General features: G+C 42.1%; 1 protein-coding gene across 1 annotated transcript in view; it reads left to right on the forward strand.

Annotated features, from left to right (window-relative positions):
• Positions 1–22,045, forward strand: part of znrf1 (zinc and ring finger 1) — a 52,551-nt gene that overhangs the window by 19,514 nt on the left and 10,992 nt on the right. The window contains exon 2 of the mRNA XM_078256186.1: positions 14,253–14,348. Within this exon, the coding sequence (XP_078112312.1) occupies positions 14,253–14,348 (96 nt within the window). The remainder of the gene's footprint in view (positions 1–14,252; positions 14,349–22,045) is intronic.

Here is a 22,045-nt window from a genome sequence, read left to right on the forward strand (position 1 = left end):
TGGAAGAGCCGCACATTTAACGCATTCAATCCCCATTCAAGTTTGCCGTGTGCTAAACTGGAAGTAGCCGGTTCGGGAGAATCTTTTAAACTGACCTTTGTTGAATATGAGATCGTATTCTGAACAAGCCACCAAATTCAAAGACAGTCTGTCTTTGAATTTCTGGAGAAACAAGACCCACGTGACGCGTTTGTCCAATCAGCTGCCGGTTTTCTTTTTTGGGCGACAATACAGATTAGCGCCGCCTGCTGTTATGGAGACGTATTACGTCTCGTCGCTTTGGTGTGTTCCGAGGTATTTTGACCAATTTGGGGAGACTGATCAGTCCAACTGCCTTTTCTGTCGACGTTTGGCCGTCGGCTCTGTGTGTCTGGGCCTTAATGTTTAAAGTAACTAGTAACTAAACCTGTCAGATGAATGTAGTACAATATTTCTCTCTGAAATGTAGCAGAGTAGAAGTAGAAAGTTGCATGAGTACCTCAACATTTGTACTTAAGTACAGTACTTAAGGACATGTACTTACATTCCACCACTGGGTGGAGCTGGGGGAGGATGACGTGACCAAGCCAGTGTTGTTTATGTTTGTAATGTCGCTGTGCTAAGCTAAATGCTAAAGAGGAAAAGCTGCAGATGTTCAGAGACTTTTTATCAACATATCAGCATTTGGCAATTATTACTCAAACGTGTTGTAATTGATATCAGATTTATGATGAGGATGCATCATTGTTAATAACAAGAGCATCATTGAGTTTTAATTAGTTTTGCTATCATTTGGCTGTTTCTGTTGATATAATTAATATCCAATTTGAATAGATATACTGTAGGTAATATCTAAGTTATTGAGTATCTCTCAACCCTTTTGTGATGAGTGAAGGAACCCTTTCATATCCCCCAAAGCTTGTTCCACTTGAGGCAAGCGTGGGACAGTCCCCGTCTGACAGAGAAGTTCTCAAGGATCCATCTGTTGGAAAAAGATATATGACAATGTTCTGGCAAAATAAATGTTAGTTTTTTTTTTCCTTCAAGTATTTGTGCTCATCTCCTTTAGAGACTCTAGACATTTGAAACTAGTGTGTGAAAAAAACATGTCTAAATGATCATGTATGGGTAAAACATTAAATGTCATGCGCTGTCTGATGAAATGTGACCAATCATGTATGTAGCTGCTGATCATGTGGTTGTGATCCTGACAGAAATCATGATCTAGTGAGACGCTACCCTGCCAGTGATGAGCCAGCTACAGGAAAATCCAAAGTGAAAGTCGAACATCTGATTTGAGTCATTGGTTCGCTTTGATCCCCCCCTCCACTGAATGTTAATTATTGTATCACAGCACAGCGCTGCTTTTCTGTTCAACTTTGATTCACTGATGTTTTTCATCACTGAAACATCACAGAGGGTTTACTGAAAACTGGATAAGAAAACATGCAGAGGTCTCCAGTGCGCCTGCTCTATGGGCCACACAGTGCGGAAGCAGTGTCGATCATCCGGATACGTTTTGGCTCCATGATCTGAGCAACTCTTGTAGGAAAAAACAAGGCCCCGCCTCGAACACTGCATCCAGTACTTATTACACATTCATGCTACCACATCTCTATCCATCAGCCTGCCTTTTGAATGTTCAAAGGAAACCATGTGACGAAGTGGAAGGGAGCCAATATGTCTACTTGTGACTGGGGAAATGAATTTGAATAAACAACTGTCAACTGTCATTTGACATTGTATCAAAACATAATCTTTGAAGCAGCAACTTTCATATGTATCCGCATTTCTCTGGCTAAATGTTCCCTCCTACATGACTTCACCCACATTGAGGTTTTTCATTTGCCACCATCTTCAGTTAAATTGGTATTGATTTTACATTACTTGTAAGTTTTACTTGTGGAGGATGACCTTTGCAGTTTACTGTGTCGCCGATCTTGCTGTGTCACTGTGTTTAAGTCTGCTACCTAACACTGAACATCTCTTCTTATCACCTGTTTTATAATCTTAAAGTACCCATCTGTAGCAGTGCTATAACATCTGCTCCTGTAGTGATTATCAAAGTAGCATCCAGGCACCACGATGGGTCCTTGAGGGCCTTCAGGAGGGTCCTTTGCAAAATTAGATTTCATCATTACATCCCCAGAAAGACAATGTCTTACTGTGGTGCTTACTATTTAACTTATCAGTGCAATTATTGTGAGTTTTGCCAAAATAAGTGACGTGTATTTGCAGAACTCTGCTGCAGTATCAACTATAAGTTTACAGTACGACTCTAGGATGCTGTTGTGAGTTTAGCCCATTTGGATAGACACGTGCATTGTATCCTATGCTGATAAAATGATTAGGTCCATGAAATATTTATAAGATTTATTCACAGTACAATATGGCAACAGTCTTTAGTCTGTATGTACCATAAAAATGTAACCTATTTTGGGACAAAGGAAGCATAGGTCCTTGTCAGGCTGAGCAAACGTTAAAACCAACCTCCACCACCGAGTATTCTTCTAATGTCTAGTCACTGGATAATTTGTCTCCCATTGCCAGACCTTCCTCCACAGCGCTGCGGAGGAAGGTCTGGTTAGTCCACACAGCATTCCGGGATGGGAGAAAAACATGCTCTGGTTTATTGGCATTTCTTTAAACCAATCACAATCGTCTTGGGCGGAGCTAAGCTCCGGACGGAGCCATGGTGCCTCTGCTAAATAGTCTCAGGAAGGAACTTGTTTTGGTGGAACATGTGGACGTTCAAAAGTAGTTTTAGTCTTGCAACAGAAAACTCAGATTGGACAGATAGTCTAGCTAGCTGTCTGGATTTACCCTGCAGAGATCTGAGGAGCAGTTAACCATAGTCCTCACAAATCCACCAGAGGTTAGAACACCAACACAGAGACAGAGGAAGGGGACAGACATCCGGCCGAAAAAAGGGACATCCTACGGAATTTCCGGCGGAAACAGAGCAATCCCGGAAGTGGAATGTCGTGGATATAGACTACTGGATAATAAGCCGGATGAGCTCAGGAGCAGGATGGCTTTTCAACAGGCCACTAAAGCTCTGTTTACACCAATAAAAGCCATCCGGCGATTTCACGTAGGGTTGTGCGGCCGTGGGAGTGTCACATTATATCTTAAAAGTCAGTTTCTAATCTAGACCACACCTGCTGTTTCTCTCTTCCTACATTTCATATCCTCTGCTTCTTTTCTCTAGTACCGATCCGCCCGTGTTCTGTCCTCCTGACTCCCCTCCTCCTTTTTTCACCACTCGGTATCTCTCCACCTCTCACTCTCTTCTCCGCCGCTCCGTCTGCTCACCTTCCATGATTCAGCTTCATTCCTTTTATTTAGTCTCTGTATTCTCGCTTTATTGCTCCCTCGTGCATTCTCTTTTTCATCAATTCCCCCTTCAACTTTTTCTCTCGCCTTCCTATTTTGTCTTTTCTCTGCTTCACTGTCCCCTCTACTTCTCTCCCTCTGTCCTCTCCTCCTCCTCCTCCTCACTCCTGCACCATAAAGTAGACAGCTGGATGATTCATCTCTCTCTCTGCCCCCGGACCGTTGTGATCCTTATTTTACTGCACAGTTAAAGCGGACTCCCACCCCCCTTCCTCCTCTAACGTCTGTCTGTCCTCTGCAGCTATTGACACTTATCAACCAAAAGCGTCTACTATTAATACAGATAACAGCCTGGACTGGAAACAATAACTGCCTGTCTGCCCTGTAATTATTGTTCCGCAGATATTTTATGTGGGATTTGAATACAGTCAGGATTTCACAGTGCTATTGATTTGATCCGGGAGAGTTGTTTGTGCAGCCATTACGCTCCCAGGCACCGGCTTGATTTAGACTGGCCCTCTCTCGATGCATGTCGCTACGTAGAGTCCAGCTGTCCTCTCGTGGACATTATTCATCATCATGAGACGGGCTAATCTGTGTTTAAATCACATTGTCTGCTGCAATAACGCTAGTGTGAGATTAAATGAATGAGTCAGTGTTTGCTGACTGATATCTTTAGTCTGACTGTAAAAACACATCTGATGGAGCATGTTGCTGCAGGGTTCAGGTTCCACTTGAACTATTAAGGTCAAATGACCACACTTCCTTTATAAGACCATACTTCCCATTTCAACACATTCACACCTTGTGTTGTTGGCCCTATCACCAGACAAGAACACTGATACTGATAGTGATTCTGCAAAAACCCCAAATCAAATTCAATGGTTTCAAATTCTGGCAATAACTGTGCATGGCAGCTACATGTGGTCGAGGTCGGGGGTCATGGTGGTGGTAAATAAGCTCTGGCTAAGGTAAGGTCAGCGGTGGAATGTAACATAGTACACAGTACATTTACTCAAGTACTGTACTTAAATACAAATGTTGAAGTACTTGTACTTTACTTGAGTCTTTTCTTTTCATGCCACTTTCTACTTCTACTCCGCTACATTTCAGAGAGAAATTTTGTACTTTTTACTCCACTACATTCATCTGACAGCTTTAGTTACTAGTTACTTTACACATTAGGATTTCTGCACACAAAATACATGTAGATTATAAAATCTGATGTTTTATTCTAAAGTAAACTAGCCAAAAACATAACGGCTACAAGTCCAGCTGAGATGATCAGACCATTAAACACACAACTGGTTGGATCCTTTACACTTTCTACAATGGGAGGATTTTTTCTGCACTAAGTACTTTTACTTTTAATACTTTAAGTACATTTTCCAGATGATACAGACTTTTACTTAAAGTGACTATATGTATGTAACTTTTTAATGTTTCTGAAGCTCTGTCATTTTTCATATAATGGTCTTAAATGACCTGTAACAGCAAACAAGACTAACAGTGAAAAGAACACCGGTTTTAATAACATTGTTAGTACTTCCCTAGTACTTGCCGTCCAATTTTTCCTGCAAAGTCACAGAATCTGCAACAATCTGTGCAAACATTTCATACCCAGTATAGCTGTGCTGATTATCTGTTGCTCCACTTCCTGCTGACAGACACTTTGTGGTGCTTCCATAGGCACAAGTATCTTTGTTGGTTTCAAAGTCTTCATCAGTGGACAGTGGTTATTTGGGAGCTGGTCAGGGTCTCAGGCTGGGCCGGGCTGCCAACGCTTGATGAAATATGCATTGGCCAGAGATTGAGTTGACCTCGCCTGAGAAGTGTGTGCATGAGTGTGTGTCGTCTGTGCAGGGGTTGACAAGAATAAGTCTCCATGGGACCGTTTAATAGCACTTCGGCTCAGAGTGTGTGACGGCTCCATCTATTCAGCCTCTCTCACTGTTGCTTTTGCATAGTCACGCAAGGTGTGCGTGGGTGTGTGTGTATGTTTCCTGTGTGTTTTTCAGGGTATTCCTCCCACAGACAGGTAGAATGGAGAACAGATTGCCTGTAGGTTGGAATGGGAGCCTCTGTTCACAGGATAAAAAAGCAATACTTTAACAAACAAATCTATTCTCAATAAATGCATGAATGTGTTTTTCTAGAATCGACCCAGACATTAGTAACTTCTCAGTTTTTAGAGCAAGTGTATTGTGTTTTGGTTGACTTTATCACTGGAGTTCTACAACCAAATTCAGATATGCTAGCATATAGTCACATCGGGTAGTAACACATGCGACTGTAAGAGACGAATGAGTCAGGTTTCCTAGGTCAAAGGGTAGACTGTCAAAATATTAGACGCGGCATCAGTGATGTCACTCCTCAGTTTGTGGACTGCCGTTTTGAAGCCTCGAGTTTGGACGCCATCTTGGTTTTTTTAAACCAGACGTGACCATTTTTGTCCAAGAGGGTGGAGCCAGTGTAGTAAGTAAAAGTACTAATACCACACTGTAAAAGTAAAAGTTCTGTCTGTAAGTATCACCAGGAAAATGTACTTAAAGTATTAAAAGTAAAAGTTTTCAGTGCAGAACTCTCCTGCCATTGTAGTGAGTGTAAAGGATCCAACCAGTTGTGTGTTTAATGGTCTCATCATCTCAGCTGGACTTGTAGCCGTTATATTGTTGGCTACTTTACTTTAGAATAAAACATCAGATTTATAAACTACATGTGTTTTGTGTGCAGAAATCTTAAAGGCCCGGACACACAGAGCCGATAATTGTCTGTTGGACAGTCTGGCGAGGTCAGTGACTCGAGTCTGTTCGATGTGTTCAGTGCCGTCGTCCATCCGAGGGACCGTCGTCCTTCATTTTGGCCGATTTCACATGTATAATCAGTGGGGTGGGCACTGCCGGCAGTCAGACTCAAATGACCCATCTGATTGGTGGAGAGCTAACCAGGAAACGGGGAGCGGGATGAGCGTGACTAGAGTCTCTCAAAATCTGACGAAAATCTTTTAAACTGACCTTTGTTGATCTGAAATGAAGACAGATTCAGCAGCTGCACGGCCTGTTTCTCTCTTCAAATGTTTTCAGAAACACGTTTTGGTGAACTATTTTAGTCCAATATGAGATCGTATTCTGAACGAGACGCCATGACAGTCTGGCTTTGAATTTCCGGAGAAAACAGACCCACGTGACGGGTTCGTCCAATCAGCTGCCGGTTTTCATTTTTGGGCGACAATACAGATTAGCGCCGCCTGCTGTTATGGAGACGTATTACGTCTCGTCGCTTTGGTGTGTTCCGAGGTATTTTGACCAATTTGGGGAGACTGATCAGTCCAACTGCCTTTTCTGTCGACGTTTGGCCGTCGGCTCTGTGTGTCTGGGCCTTAATGTTTAAAGTAACTAGTAACTAAAGCTGTCAGATGAATGTAGTGGAGTAAAAAGTACAATATTTCTCTCTGAAATGTAGCAGAGTAGAAGTAGAAAGTTGCATGAGTACCTCAACATTTGTACTTAAGTACAGTACTTAAGGACATGTACTTACATTCCACCACTGGGTGGAGCTGGGGGAGGATGACGTGACCAAGCCAGTGTTGTTTATGTTTGTAATGTCGCTGTGCTAAGCTAAATGCTAAAGAGGAAAAGCTGCAGATGTTCAGAGACTTTTTATCAACATATCAGCATTTGGCAATTATTACTCAAACGTGTTGTAATTGATATCAGATTTATGATGAGGATGCATCATTGTTAATAACAAGAGCATCATTGAGTTTTAATTAGTTTTGCTATCATTTGGCTGTTTCTGTTGATATAATTAATATCCAATTTGAATAGATATACTGTAGGTAATATCTAAGTTATTGAGTATCTCTCAACCCTTTTGTGATGAGTGAAGGAACCCTTTCATATCCCCCCAAAGCTTGTTCCACTTGAGGCAAGCGTGGGACAGTCCCCCGTCTGACAGAGAAGTTCTCAAGGATCCATCTGTTGGAAAAAAGATATATGACAATGTTCTGGCAAAATAAATGTTAGTTTTTTTTTTCCTTCAAGTATTTGTGCTCATCTCCTTTAGAGACTCTAGACATTTGAAACTAGTGTGTGAAAAAAACATGTCTAAATGATCATGTATGGGTAAAACATTAAATGTCATGCGCTGTCTGATGAAATGTGACCAATCATGTATGTAGCTGCTGATCATGTGGTTGTGATCCTGACAGAAATCATGATCTAGTGAGACGCTACCCTGCCAGTGATGAGCCAGCTACAGGAAAATCCAAAGTGAAAGTCGAACATCTGATTTGAGTCATTGGTTCGCTTTGATCCCCCCCTCCACTGAATGTTAATTATTGTATCACAGCACAGCGCTGCTTTTCTGTTCAACTTTGATTCACTGATGTTTTTCATCACTGAAACATCACAGAGGGTTTACTGAAAACTGGATAACAAAACATGCAGTTTAGTTCAAGTGTGTGCTCTCAATGCTGAAAAGCAAATGTATGCAGCACCTGAAGCCACTACAAAAGAGCAGTGGAAATGAGCTGGGCTTTTCTATGCATTCTATAATTTGAATAATTTTTTTTAAATGGATTCTTTATCTAAATGGAGTAACAGTATTCCAGCTGCTAAATGGGTGTGGTGGGTTGCATTGGTTATTCATTAATCCATTACTAATGTTGTATGTAAAGTCTTATTAAAGGTCCTATGACATGCTGCTTTTTGGATGCTTTTATATAGACCTTAATGGTCCCCTAATACTGTATCTGAAGTCTCTTTTATATAGACCTTAGTGGTCCCCTAATACTGTATCTGAAGTCTCTTTTATATAGACCTTAGTGGTCCCCTAATACTGTATCTGAAGTCTCTTTTATATAGACCTTAGTGGTCCCCTAATACTGTATCTGAAGTCTCTTTTATATAGGCCTTAGTGGTCCCCCTAATACTGTATCTGAAGTCTCTTTTATATAGACCTTAGTGGTCCCCTAATACTGTATCTGAAGTCTCTTTCCCGAAATTCAGCCTTGGTGCAGAATTACAGCCACTAGAGCCAGTCCCACAATGAGCTTTCCTTAGGATGTGTCATTTCTGTGTCTGTAGCTTTAAATGCTATTGAGGAGGAGAGGGGGGGGGCAAGGTGGAGGGGCAAGGGGGGGGCTCTGATGTTTCCCCCTATCATTCCTCCTGCTCTGGCGTTTCCCCCTCTCATTCCCCCTGCTCTGGTGTTTCCCCCTCTCATTCCCCCCTGCTCTGGTGTTTCCCCCTCTCATTCCCCCTGCTCTGGTGTTTCCCCCTCTCATTCCCCCTGCTCTGGTGTTTCCCCCTCTCATTCCCCCTGCTCTGGTGTTTCCCCCTCTCATTCCCCCTGCTCTGGTGTTTCCCCCTCTCATTCCCCCTGCTCTGGTGTTTCCCCCTCTCATTCCCCCTGCTCTGGTGTTTCCCCCTCTCATTCCCCCTGCTCTGGTGTTTCCCCCTCTCATTCCCCCTGCTCTGGCGTTTCCCCTCTCATTCCCCCTGCTCTGGCGTTTCCCCTCTCATTCCCCCTGCTCTGGCGTTCCCCCTCTCATTCCCCCTGCTCTGGCGTTTCCCCCTCTCATTCCCCCTGCTCTGGTGTTTCCGAGCCCCTAAACCGGAGACATTTAGAAACACTTCTGACCTGTTTTGGTTTGGAATCTGCGGGGTTGTGTTGCAGTCGTAAACGGATGTGTATATATGTGTGTGTATTGATTTGTACGTGCTTTTGTTTTTGTTTTCTGTCAAAGCACTTTGTAAACTATATTTAAAGTTGCTAAACAAATAAAGTTATTATTATTCATACTGGCCCAAGTTGCTAAAATACACGCACGCTTGTGTGCTCGCACAACACATCCACACTCTCACATATAGGCACCACTATAATTAACTTATGATCCAGTCCTATGATTTATTTTTGTCCCTATCTGACCTTATGCACTTCTTTATATGGCAAATGAAAAGTCCTCAAGGATTGGTGGTGCTTGGCTGAGTCGATTGCGCACACACACACACACACACACACACACACACACACACACACACACACACACACACACACACACACACACCTCCCTGACTGCGCAGCTAGAGTCCTGCTGGACCGTGTATCATAACCCTTCATTTCTCCTCAAATGCCTGAACTCTCTCACCTTCTTTCTGCGCTTCTTTTTCACTCATTTCCTCCATCTCTCTCTCCGCTCGTCCCTATGGAGCATCTGAAAATAGCAGCCAAGGGAAAAGTGGGTCAGGTGCCATATGAAAGGGACGGGGGGGTGAAATGGTCTGTGTGTGTAACCTAACAAATTGTCAAAGTGCTGTGCATCCGTACTTCAGATTCTGAAGTGTTGTTCAACATTTCTAAGACAAACAGCTGATTGTGTTTGCAGACAGCCATTGTCAGAGCGCTTGAATCGTGAAATAAGCCCCACATATCTTACACACTACAGCAAATGTTTTCAGTCGTACATTTTTCCTTTTCTCATTAAAATAAACAATAAAAACAATAGACAAATGACAAACACCTACGGAATCCTTTAGTCTACAAAATGTCTAAAAAAAGAAAACTCAAGTAAGTCAAAGCTACTGTAAGTCACACCAGTGTTGGAGTCCTGGACTCGGACTCGAGTCCAGGACCCAAGTCGCTGTTCTCTGGACTCGTGACTTGACTTTGACTCGCACACTGATGACTTGGACTTGGACACAGACTTGAGGATTTATGGAATCGGACTCGAGCATTCATGAAATAGGACTTTGGAAGTTGGATGAAGTTTCTGACTACTTTTGTGTGTAATAGGCAGTGATGGAGTACTTAAGTCCTGGACTCTGGACTCATGACTGGACTCAGACTCAAACTCAGGTAATGGTGACTCAGACTCGCCTCTGACTCTTCTTTAGTGACTCGAAATTAGACTTGGACTTAAACACTGTGGACCCAAGACTTGACTCAGACTTGACAGTTGGTGACTCGACTACAACACTGGAAACAACACAGTCCTGTTCTAATCATTGGACAGTGAGAAGCCAATGTCAAAATCTTGCTGAACTCCATGTACACATGAAGGCCAGTTTAAAGTCATGATGAGGAGTATTTAGCCTGTGACTCAGGTGTGTCATGTCTTCAGTGGCCCTGGAGAGAGCTTTCTCAATTCTAAGGGTGTATTCACACCTAGCTGGTTTGGACCAGTTTAAACACCTGGTTCGGTTCGTTTGGACATATGTGAACACAGCAATCACACATGAATGCAGGGCAAAACAAGTTGGCCGAGATTGCCAAGACAGTGGGACAGTGGTGGCCTAGATGTGAGAAGCAGGCGTTTGACCAGGAGGTCGTCGGTTCCATACCCAGACCGACAGGATAAATCTGGGTGGGGAAGTAAAAGAGCAATGCTTGTCCCTCCCTCATTACCACCTCTCTGAGGTGCCCTTGAGCAAGGCCCTTAACCCCCAAAAAATGTGTAACTGTGTGAATGTGACAGGTCGTCATTGCAAATGAGAATTTGTAATCAATCGACTTACCTGGATAAATAAAGGTTAAATAAAATAAAAAAGACTGGGGGGTCTCACAGAATGCAATCGACCGTTCCATCCGAAATAACAAATTCAGTTTAACTGATGCGCCGTCAAAGAACAGTTGTCGTGTGTGGCGGTATGCACCTATCAGAGCCCATCTCTGGCCGCAAACTCCTGAGTCTTCTAATTAGGTGGTTGATAGATTTTTGGAGCGTAGGTGTTACTACGACCTCTGCCTACTTGACTTATTTTAGCTACTTTTGCGTGTTTCCCAACTTTATTGAAGTACAATACTAAATCACTGTAATGTCCCTTCAGTTCAAATAAATGTATTTGTATAGCCCATTTATTACAAACAAGCATCAAAGGACAAGGAGAAAAAGTGAAGGAGATGGTAACAGAGGGAGAAAAACAACAGGACATAACACACTAATAGACATAGATCTTATAGGATTAGCCTACTTAGCTAGCCTAGAAATCTAGACGCATCCTAGCAGCAGCAAATGTAATTTGCAGCCAGGGTCAGTCTAGCAACTCTCTGTTGGCTTGCGAGTTAGGAAAACCAAATTCTGGTCAGGCCAAGCACGTCGTGTATAGAGTCGGTGGGCGGGCTTAACATAAGGACGGCAGAGTTGCGACGGTTCCGTGTGAATTCCCTGCTACCTGAAAACAAAGAAGATGGCTGCTGCTGTTGAACAGCGGTCTTTGGAATCGGCTTTGGCCGCGACTCTGGAAGACTTGGAGTTAAGCACTGAAGTCATTCTTAAAAAAGGAAGATGTGTTCGGAGTTTTGCCGACCGGATACGGCAAAAGTTTAATCCATCAACTAGCGTTTCTCTGGTTGGCTATGAGTGCAGAGGGAAGTTTAAAGACAACTGTTTATCCCGCCCCTCGGATTGAGCTCCGTCAACGGTGAGTTCCCAGACCCAACATCTTGATGAGGGTCTGGCTTGTCAGGCCACTACTTAGCACCACCAACCTGAGAACTGCCAAGTGTGCATGGAAAAACTGTTCTCAAAGAAAACCCCAAAGGAAAACCCTCTGGCAATGCTGGGAGTTATATACATGTACATCTTATTATACCACCACATAATTGTAGCACATATAAGATCACTGTCCCTTCAGAATAGATGCTATAATCCTGTTTACCTCCTATAAAATCTTTAATCTAATCAGACAAAACCAAAAAGTTGTGATGTAAGACACTTATGTGTATTAGGACATCAGTGGAACAAGGTCAAAAACTAAATTAATTTTTCTGAGAGCTTGTTGGTACTATTACTTTGCAAGTAAGTACAGTAAACATACATTAGGACTCAAGCTTACGTAATCGGGGCATAACAGCCACAGTTCAAAAATGATCCCAATCTGAGGGCTCCTGGACCTCAGAGTCAAGGACTGCTGCTGTTTTGATCACAGGTCTCCTTTATCAAAGAGCAGTCGGGTTTGTTTTCAACTGTGGGCCAACATCATGTGGCCCAGTGGTTGATCTAATGATCTGTTATGTGTTACACTAATATAGTTAGGCCTAATGGGTCCCATCCAAACAGCACAGGAGAGGGCTACTGACACAGCTCCAACATTGTACAACAACCCAGGTTTAGCGTGTGAAACGTGTGAGAGAGGAGAAAAGTGGACAAACAAATATGTTGTCTGTCTAGAAGTGTTTTCTATCGGCAGGTCAACATCATTTCTCTGTGGCTTCCAAAACCGTTATGAATCAAATGTGATGTGACAACGCTATTGTTAAGGTTTGGTTCAGGCACAAAAACAACTTTCTCCATTAGGATTGGGCGATGTCCCCTAAATTGGCAGTTGATGATGTTTACAGTAAAACGTCTCGATGGACGATGATATCAACCCTATTCTCCATTGCTCCCGTCTTAATTACTTCTTTGTCACTTCAACGTAAACAGATGTTTGGGGCTCTTGCTGAAATGACTGATGCTGCCTTTCTTCTTGGAAGAATATTCTCAAAAAAAACGCTGGGGGTATTTGTATTAATTTGTGTCCACTTGTGTCTTTGCGTTGACTTTACATACAAACACACCTCTAAAATTTGCTCAACATTACTGATGTCCAATTGAAGCTTCATGAACCATTAGTTGTATTTGTTGACCCCACTGGATGGATAAAGAAAAGGCTCAAGGAATGGCAACTCAGTGTGCTTTCAACCCTTTGTTGAACAGAGAGCACCATCTATTGGGCTCAGGAAAATAAAGCACATGGTTCACAAAGCTTTATTCGGGTATCACTACTGAACATGCCTTGCCAAGTTGAACCTAAGCTAAGTTAGCTGTTAAGTGGGTATCTTCATACTGATGGTAGTGTGTAGGTTTAATGCTGGTGTTGTGTCCGGGCAACAAACCTACGTACATGCGACTATCCGAATATATCCCTCCACCCAGCTCGGCAAGGAAGAATTGTCCGTGGAAATGTCATTTTATCAACTCGGATACCCACATAAAAATCCGAACCTGTTGTTTAAAGTTTGGATGTTTCAAGACATAACAGTATTCTGTCTACAGAAAGGCTTAAGTATAACTACTGTATTGACATGTAGGATGTCCTGTACAACCTAAAAAAGTAGCTGTAAAAAGCTAAATGCAAAACACAGGTCTTAAAGCACACACCCCCACACACACACACACACACACACACACACACACACACACACACACACACACACACACACACACACACACACACCACATTGAAGGGCAATGGTTTCCATTCAAACACAGTTTGCTGTTACAGTGGCTTATTTCATTTTACTATATTGTATTGCCTGTGTCTCAGATCATTGTGCCGACCTTTAGATCTTGCTTCACTTAACTTTGTGGTCGTGTGAAGTGCAGTAGCTAGAATCATTACTGGTTCAACGGTTTTCTCAGAATAATGGGAAAATGATTCAATACCTCAATCCACATTGGAGTATTTTTCTTTAAAGTTTTGGTTCACAGTGGATTTTGTTATTTGTTAGGGCCAGGGCCTGTTTGGGTGGAGCTGTTTTTAAAGTCACAATGAAAAAATGTAAAACATCACTAACACCACATGAACATGTCAGAGACTCAAAGGGGTCTGTTTCGTCCAGGCTGTATCCGCACCTAGTTTGTCATGGTTTGTCAGACGGGATCCAGGGGCCCTGATGAAAAACAGCTAGGGGCTCCTTCTCAACACTTGAGAAGATAAGTGTGTGACATCATTTAAATCTGAAACACATTTTTTTGACCTTTCGTTTATGAAAAAACATGAAAGAAAATGCCTTTTACCCCCTTCCCTTGGAATATGCTTTGTAATGATGTGATAGGCTGTCAACTGGGTTACAAGTACAGATTATGATGAAGCTGATACTTATTTATTTCAGATGTGCTTTGCATGTATTTGATTTTTATTCACTCATCTGTTCTCTGCTGTTCTTCCTAGGATTCAAGTGTCCTGTCTGCTCCAAGTCTGTGGCGTCCAATGAAATGGAAGTTCACTTCATCATGTGTTTAAGCAAGCCTCGCCTCTCCTACAATGGTAACCAACGCCTTTATCTCTTTCTCTTTTTACTTTGTCTTTATACGACAGGAGGCCAAATCTGGTACATAAGATAATGAACTGATAATGGCCCTGGTTTTTACTTTGGTAGTTTACTTTTTTCATATTTATTGGTCTTCCAGAGGTTGTGCCATGTGTCCTGACAATGCTGCTGGGCTGATAAATATTCATGACAAGGTGGGTAGGTCTACGGACTGATGCGTGTTGTCGAGCTAGTCCTTCTAAAACATGATAAATATGAATGAGGGGAAATGAGGAAAATCGTAAAATAAGCATATAATGAGTTTACACAACCTGACATATTCAGTCATGCACTCTCGAAAATACCAACACGACTGAGGCTGCGAATGGCAATCGACCCTTGCTGTAACATGTAACCTCTTCAGTGTCACAAGATGCTACTGTTCCCATCTGAGGCCATTGTGTCTGTTTTTTTAAAACTACAGGTCAAACTGTGCAAGAAGCCAACACTACAGTGTACAGTACAGTGAGTCCAGTAGTGACAGAGGTAGCAATAAATACCATATTCTTAGGGTGACCTGTTTGGTATGGTTCAAATGAACTCTGGTGTGGTTGGTTTGTTTGAACTGGTGTGAAAGTTGTCAATCAAGCTGTGGTGCTGACCAAACAACTGGACCGAGAGCTCCGGAAAAGGTGGTCTTGTTTCAATCCCAACTAATAATATTGATCAATTCTTAACTCTGCTGCCTCAGTCTATAACACTTGTGAAGATAAATAAACTTAAGGCTGTTAGTCACCGTGGGTCCATGCAGCACATGACAAAAGTCTACAACTCTTGGTTTTTTGTCACATTTTATCAATAAATATCTATTTTGGGATGTTATAGAGAGTCAAAATGCAGCTCCACTTTAATAACTGCTCTTCAATTCAATTCCAATTTCAATATGTTTTTATTTATAGTGTCAAATCATAACAGGAGTTATCTCAGGACACTTTACAGATAAAGTAAAACTTTAAAACTTTCGTTTAACAGACAGAAACCTTGGACAGACACTGACTCTTGGTGGGTGTGCGTCTGACGCTGCCAGCTGGGACACAGAGACACAGATACAGATATACAGAAATATGATTCATAAGACCTATAACAGTTGGTATGATGAACAGTGGCAATTATAGTAACAATAAAGATAATAGAACTATGACTTGAAATAATAGTAGTAGCAGTACAGGGCGTAGCAGGGCATAGCAGGGCGTTGAGCGGGACCACAGCGGCGGCTGCAACCATGATTTAGGTGCCACCCCAATCCAAGGAAATCTGCGAGGCGATAAGGAGCTAAGTTAGGAACAAGCATTACTGGGACATGAATGCACACAGATGGAAAGAGAGAGGAGAGAGGAGCTCAGTGTGTCAAAGGAAGTCCCCCGCAGTCAAGGCAAACCTGAGCCAGCCTACAAAGGGTTGCTCTTAATTGCAAAGTGCTCTAAGTTCTAATATATAATAATAATATTATAAACAGCCTCTCGGTTCCTCATGCAGCTTAGCACATTATTTTTCACGTTGCTGTTTCCCTTGCTTTTATTGTACACCCTTTATATAATTCTAAATTGGATATCACCAGTACTTGTAATGTCTTCAATTGTTTTATTATAACATTTGAGCACTTAGCCATTTTAACCAAATAAAACAATAACTTGTTTATCGGCACTTAATAACTACAGCTCCCGCTCTGTCGCTGCTGTAGGAGCATTATCAAAACCTTATGGGAGATCTGCAGTTGTTGAATGCTAACAGAAATTGTCATTTATTTGAATCTGGTTGAAATGATTAGGCGTTTAAAATGCATTGTCTAGCTTCAGAACCAATGGTTTGCCAAAAGTAGCATGTACTGATGATTAGTGTGTCCATGTTTTTATCGCTTATTTATTACATTTTCCAATGGAATACTCTACAGAAATATAGTGTATTTGTTTAATATGTATCTACTCTTTGGAGGCTGTGGGGCTGAGACTAGCTTGGAGAAGAGGTTGATAACTCAATTTCTTTAATACAAGTGAAAGAATAATCCTATAAGGTCTTTATTACCAATTTGTAGGAACAAATACAATCACTGGATTGATGGCATTAGTAGTGACAGACATCACAGATGAATACCACCTAAAGAAACTCAAACAGCTAGTTCAGCCAGAAGTTTGCCTCCATAAAACCACGGCAATTAGTACAAATATAGAGACAATCAACAAAAGAAACTCAAACTGCTAGTTTTCAGGCCAGGTAGATGAGAAGGACAAACAGAAGAATGATCCAACGAATAGTGACAAGGAGTGCAACTAATCAAATCATTGCATATTGTATGCAAATTTATGGCACTTGCATCTTTCCAATCTTTAACATTTTATTCAATATGATTTGTCAAATGGATCTGATGAGATGGACTGCCAAAAAAAATAAAATAAAAAAAAAACTTTAATATGCTGACCCTTCTGCTTTTAATACATATTACTTGTCAAAAGGCTGAATTCAGATGCTTGTGGTATCATTTTGGAACATAATATTGAAATGTAGTTTAGTGTGGCGTCAAACAAAGAGAGTTAACCATCAATAACCTTGAAGATCAATTCTCAGCTTGGTCTCACTGGGTTTCCACGTAGTGTCTGCTATGGGAGCCAGCCATGTCAGGGTCTTTTTTTATTTTTATTGATCGTCTGTGTAGAGGCAGAGCTGCTTGATGTTACTCTGTTAGCTCATCCCTCGCTGTCTCTCCATGCTGTCCCTCTCTCCGTTCTCCCACTTATTCAACCACCAGTTGGCCGATTCAATTTCGTGACCTCTGATCTATTACTCCTTGGTGTATTTGATGTTTTGGGGGAACGATACCAGCAATTATTTTTAGTGAACTGTAAAGGATTACTTTCGGGAATTTGTCCCATTGGTCAACCAGCCAATGCATGATGAGATGCCAAAATCATCCAAGTGTCCCAGGTAGTATCAATATTAACTGCTGAAAGCCTTGTATCATGTGGACGCGCTGACAGTTTTGTTTTTCATTACTTAGAATTCCTAATGGGGGCGACAGAAACTACACACTATAGCTTTAACAGCCATTTGTCAACCATGGAAGTGATTTTTGTGTTAGTGTGACGTCACGGCGATTCGGCCTATAAGATCCAAAGGGTTAAATGCCACCAATAAGACCAGGCGGGGCGATGTGACTCGTTCTAACATCATTCATGTTTATTGTTACTCTGTGTCCATAGTGATACCCAGGTTTATTTAGGAACGGAATAAAAATGGACATAAAGAGCAAAACAAGTCAGTAATACCGCTGCAGACACACCGTCTACCTTCCACTCTACTGTTTATTTCCCTGAGTAGGCTGCTGTTTAATTATGGCCTGGGCTGCCACTCCTGGTTGCTTGGAGACACATGATTGACAGCAGCCATCCCTGTTTATTGCCCCTAGCAACTTTTTGACATTTAATTGACATTCACTTGTTTGACTCAAGAATGTGTTCCACTGATCTTGAGCCTGAATGTCACCTTGTAGAAGTCTGTGTGTGTGTGTGTGTGTGTGTATACGTGCATGCGTGCTTGCTTGCCTGCACGTGCATGTGTTTTTCTGTGTGTGTGTGTGTGTGTGTTTGTGGGTGAGTGTTTGTTTCTGTGTGTGTGTGTGTGTGTGTGTGTCTGTGTGTGTGTGTGTGTGTGTGTGTGTGTGAGAGTGTGTGTTTCTGTGCGTGAGTGTGTTTGTGGGTGTGTGTTTGTTTGTGTTTCCGCATATCTGTGTGTGTGTGTGTGTGTGTGTGTGTGTGTGTGTGTGTGTGTGTGTGTGTGTGTGTGTGTGTCTCTGTGTGTTCTGTGTGTGTGTGTGTGTGTGTGTATACGTGCATGCATGTGTGCTTGCTTGCTCTGCACGTGCATGTGTTTTTCTGTGTGTGTGTGTGTGTGTGTTTGTGGGTGAGTGTTTGTTTCTGTGTGTGTGTGTGTGTGTGAGAGAGTGTGTGTTTCTGTGTGTGAGTATTTCTGCGTATCTGTGTGTGTGTGTGTGTGTGTGTGTGTGTGTGTGTGTGTGTGTGTGTGTGTGTGTGTGTGTGTGTGTGTGTGTGTGTGTGTGTGTGCATGCAGTGTTGCTGTGTTTCTCATGATAATTATGATGGAACCACACACTAAATCCTGACTAAATCCTCTAATAAATGACTAAGTCATTTTACAGCTCCACAAATAGCATTCAACTAGACGCTAAGACCAGTGAAGAAAAAAAGTAATGTAAGTTTCAAGCCTGCAGCTGGATTCAGACTGTAGGGGAAAGAAGAGTGAGTGACAAAGACAGAGAGAGGAGAGTGAAACTGTCTCAGGGAAGATGGGATCCAGAGTGATGGAGTACCCTGATGGCTGATAACGGATGAGAGGAGAGAGGGTAAAAGGAGAAAGACTCCCATCATTCCTCTCTTTTTTTCTACAGCTCTGTCTGTCCTGTCACTCTTTATTTCCAGCAAATTACTCTCTCTCTCTCTCTCTCTCGCTCTCTCTCTCGCTCTCTCTCTCTGTCTTTCTCTCTCGTTCTCCCTCCGTCCCTCTCTCCTCTGTGAGTCCATCTGTCTGTCAGGCTCTGTTCTCGCTGTGTAATCTCTGCTTTTTTTCCCTCCCTCTCCATCTCTTTCTGGGGTTTTTTGAGACCCATAAAACGTGGCGAACTGCAGCTTATCTTGTTTCCCAGCATGCTCAGGGGTATTGTCAATCACCTGGGCCCAGTAACTACCACACATCAGCATATCTCTGAGCAAGGTCACACGTTTGCTGTACAACAGATGCAGGAATCCAATCAGACTATTAAAGGACTACACTGACTTTGTGGAACACTTTTTCTCAATATGTAATTATTAGCTGCAAAGATGGAAAACTTGCATGAGAAGGGTAATCCAAGACAGTGAATAAGGAACTTCATTTTTTGAGTTTAATTTGATTCATCACATGCTTATGCAGTTGCTAGCAGGGCAGTTTTTGACAACCCTTCTTGTTGTTCATGTTAGTTTGTTTTTGCACGTGTTACATATCTACACTGTAGAAATCCGATCATTACAACATGCTTAAAAAGGTTATTTTCAGTCAAAAAGTAACTATAGAAGTAAGGTAGCTGGCTAAGTTAGCTACCTAGCCTACCTAAGTGTCAACAGTCCCGTAAATTATATAGTTACACTCAGCGCATGACATTGGCACCCGCCGAGATTTGGCAGAACTTAACGGGTGGCAGAGAAAAAGCCAGAGAATAAAAGTGGGTCTTAAGGTGCATCTAAAACCATCCACAAACTCAGCCATGGTCTCTAGCAAACTATTGCAGAGCTGAGGAGCCGCTACAGATAAAGTCCTGTCCCTTTCTCCATGACTGGGGACAGCCAACATGCCACAGTGGGCTGATCTGAGGGGTCTGTTGGTCCTGTAAGTGAGACCATGGAGAGATTTGTAGACAATGTAGAGGGTTTTGAAATGTATCCTGAAATGAACACGGAGCCAGTTAAAGCATTCAAGGACAAGGGTGATGTGGTCTCATTTCTCTGTCCTTGACAACCAAAGAGCGGCTGCTTTTCGAACTAGTTAAAACCAGGGGAAATGGCAGCCTGGGAAATGCAGAGGAAGAGGGAATTACAGCAGTCCAGCCTGGATTACATGTCATGTCAGTGAAGCATCAAAATTACTTTAAAGCTGTTGTTTTAAGGTAAAATAGCTATATAAGGTTGCTTTCAGGTGTGGTTAAACACCAAAAACAGCACATTTACCAAGGTTGGACACGCGGAAAGACTCGCCCGCCATTTTCACTGCACACTAATAACATTTGGTGAAATAATGACACCAATGTGACCCTAAATTCCTCATCTCTGCTGCTCTGAATGAGCAGAAACTCACAGATTGTAGCTTTAGGTCTTTAAATGTATAAAATCAACTAAAAACACACAAGTTTAACTACTTGTCTGCACTAGGTATACTCCATGAGCCCATGTGAGCTGACCACTTGATCTTTCCTGGGCTTTGACTTTGCATGATGATATTTTAATGTCCTCCCACTAAATATAGCCCCTTGCACAGAAAGGGGGGCGGGGGCACATATACACATAGAAGTCAGAAGGGTGGAACTGTATGGAGACCCAGGAAGCAGGAGCATGTGTGCACTGTAACAAGATTCCGTAGTTTTCACAGCATTATTGCTATATACTGAACAAATGACTACTGCACATCTGTATACAGTATGTTGCTGTAGATTTTCACGCGATCATGGCCAAAATGCTGTAGAATACGAGACTACAGTAAATACAATTATCCTGTGAATCATATTACAGTAATTTTGAGCGGGATCTATCGGACTTCCACAGCCAAGCCACGCAGCCGGAAAGTTCTTCAGAGATTGCACTAGAGTATGTAAGTAGCCTCTTCCTCACTTTGGTGACAGTTAGTAAGTTATACGACATTAATAACCTAAGAGTATCAGACCATATATATATCTATGGATTTTATTAATTTATAACATAATAATATACAACATTAGACTGGATTAATATAGCTAGATTTTTAAAATTAGTTTGAATCAGGAGTGGGTGGCTGTGTGCTTGTGTAGCCAGCTAGCTAATGTTAGCAAACACATTTGCTCCACTTACTCCTGCTAGCACCCGAGATTTGTTATATTTTGTGTGGGTGTGATGTGTGTTGATCTTTTATTCATGTAAGTCGAAAATTAGTTTGAATTGCGAGTGGGTGGCTGTGTGGGCTTGTGTAGCCAGCTAGCTAACGTTAGCAAACACATTAGCTCCACTTACTCCTCCTAGCGCGAGTGGGTGGCTGTGTGCTTGTGTAGCCAGCTAGCTAGCTAATGTTAGCAAACACATTTGCTCCACTTACTCCTGCTAGCACCCGAGATTTGTTATATTTTGCGTGTGTGTGTGATGTATGTTGATCTTTTATTCGTGTAAGTCGAAAAATCTATCAGTACTACCCACTAGCTAACTAGCCCGATTCACTCGCTCACTTTGTGTGTCAGTACACAGTATCTGTCTGTTTGAGGTCTGTGTTTTGGAGAGCTAGCTAGTTAGCTAATTTTAACATCATTTAATCGTTTTTGTCCATCCTTCCCCCTTGCTAGGTTCCACTAGAGATAACGACACTACAGGCTGTTACAGAATCACAAAAAGCATGTCTTGCCTTATAGTTGCATACTTTCTAACAACGTTTTGCGTTTATTAGATTTCCCTGCCTAGCACTCCGAGGCTAATCATGCTTGGAGGCAGCCAAGTCCCTTGAATTTGTCCAACGGTAAGAGCTTTTTGACTATCTTTTTTTATTGATATATTTCTATTTTCACTATGTTCATTACAGTCTTCTTGCTACCACTATCATAGTGCAGACTCAGTACCAGTGGCGGATGCAGAACGTGGGCCTGGATTAAGTCGAGGTGGGCCTGAATCTAGGCAGTTGTCCCGAATCATCCACATAGTTCCCGAATCCAGGAAATGATACTAGAGCAGCAGTCTTGAGTTTCCTGATGAAACTTTTTTCACAGGGCTTAAAGGAGAAAAAGGGAATTTATTATAGCTGGATTATCATTTTCGTTGTCACACATGCATGTTCTCTCTCTACCTCCCTCGCACATACTTCTGTCTAACTACAACATGCTCCTGTCTCTCATATCTTTCAGATATGTTGGGTTTTACTGTTTGTTTTTACTAATACT

Source organism: Sander vitreus, chromosome 8 (genome assembly GCF_031162955.1).
Source record: "Sander vitreus isolate 19-12246 chromosome 8, sanVit1, whole genome shotgun sequence".
Classification (NCBI taxonomy): Eukaryota; Metazoa; Chordata; class Actinopteri; order Perciformes; family Percidae; genus Sander; species Sander vitreus.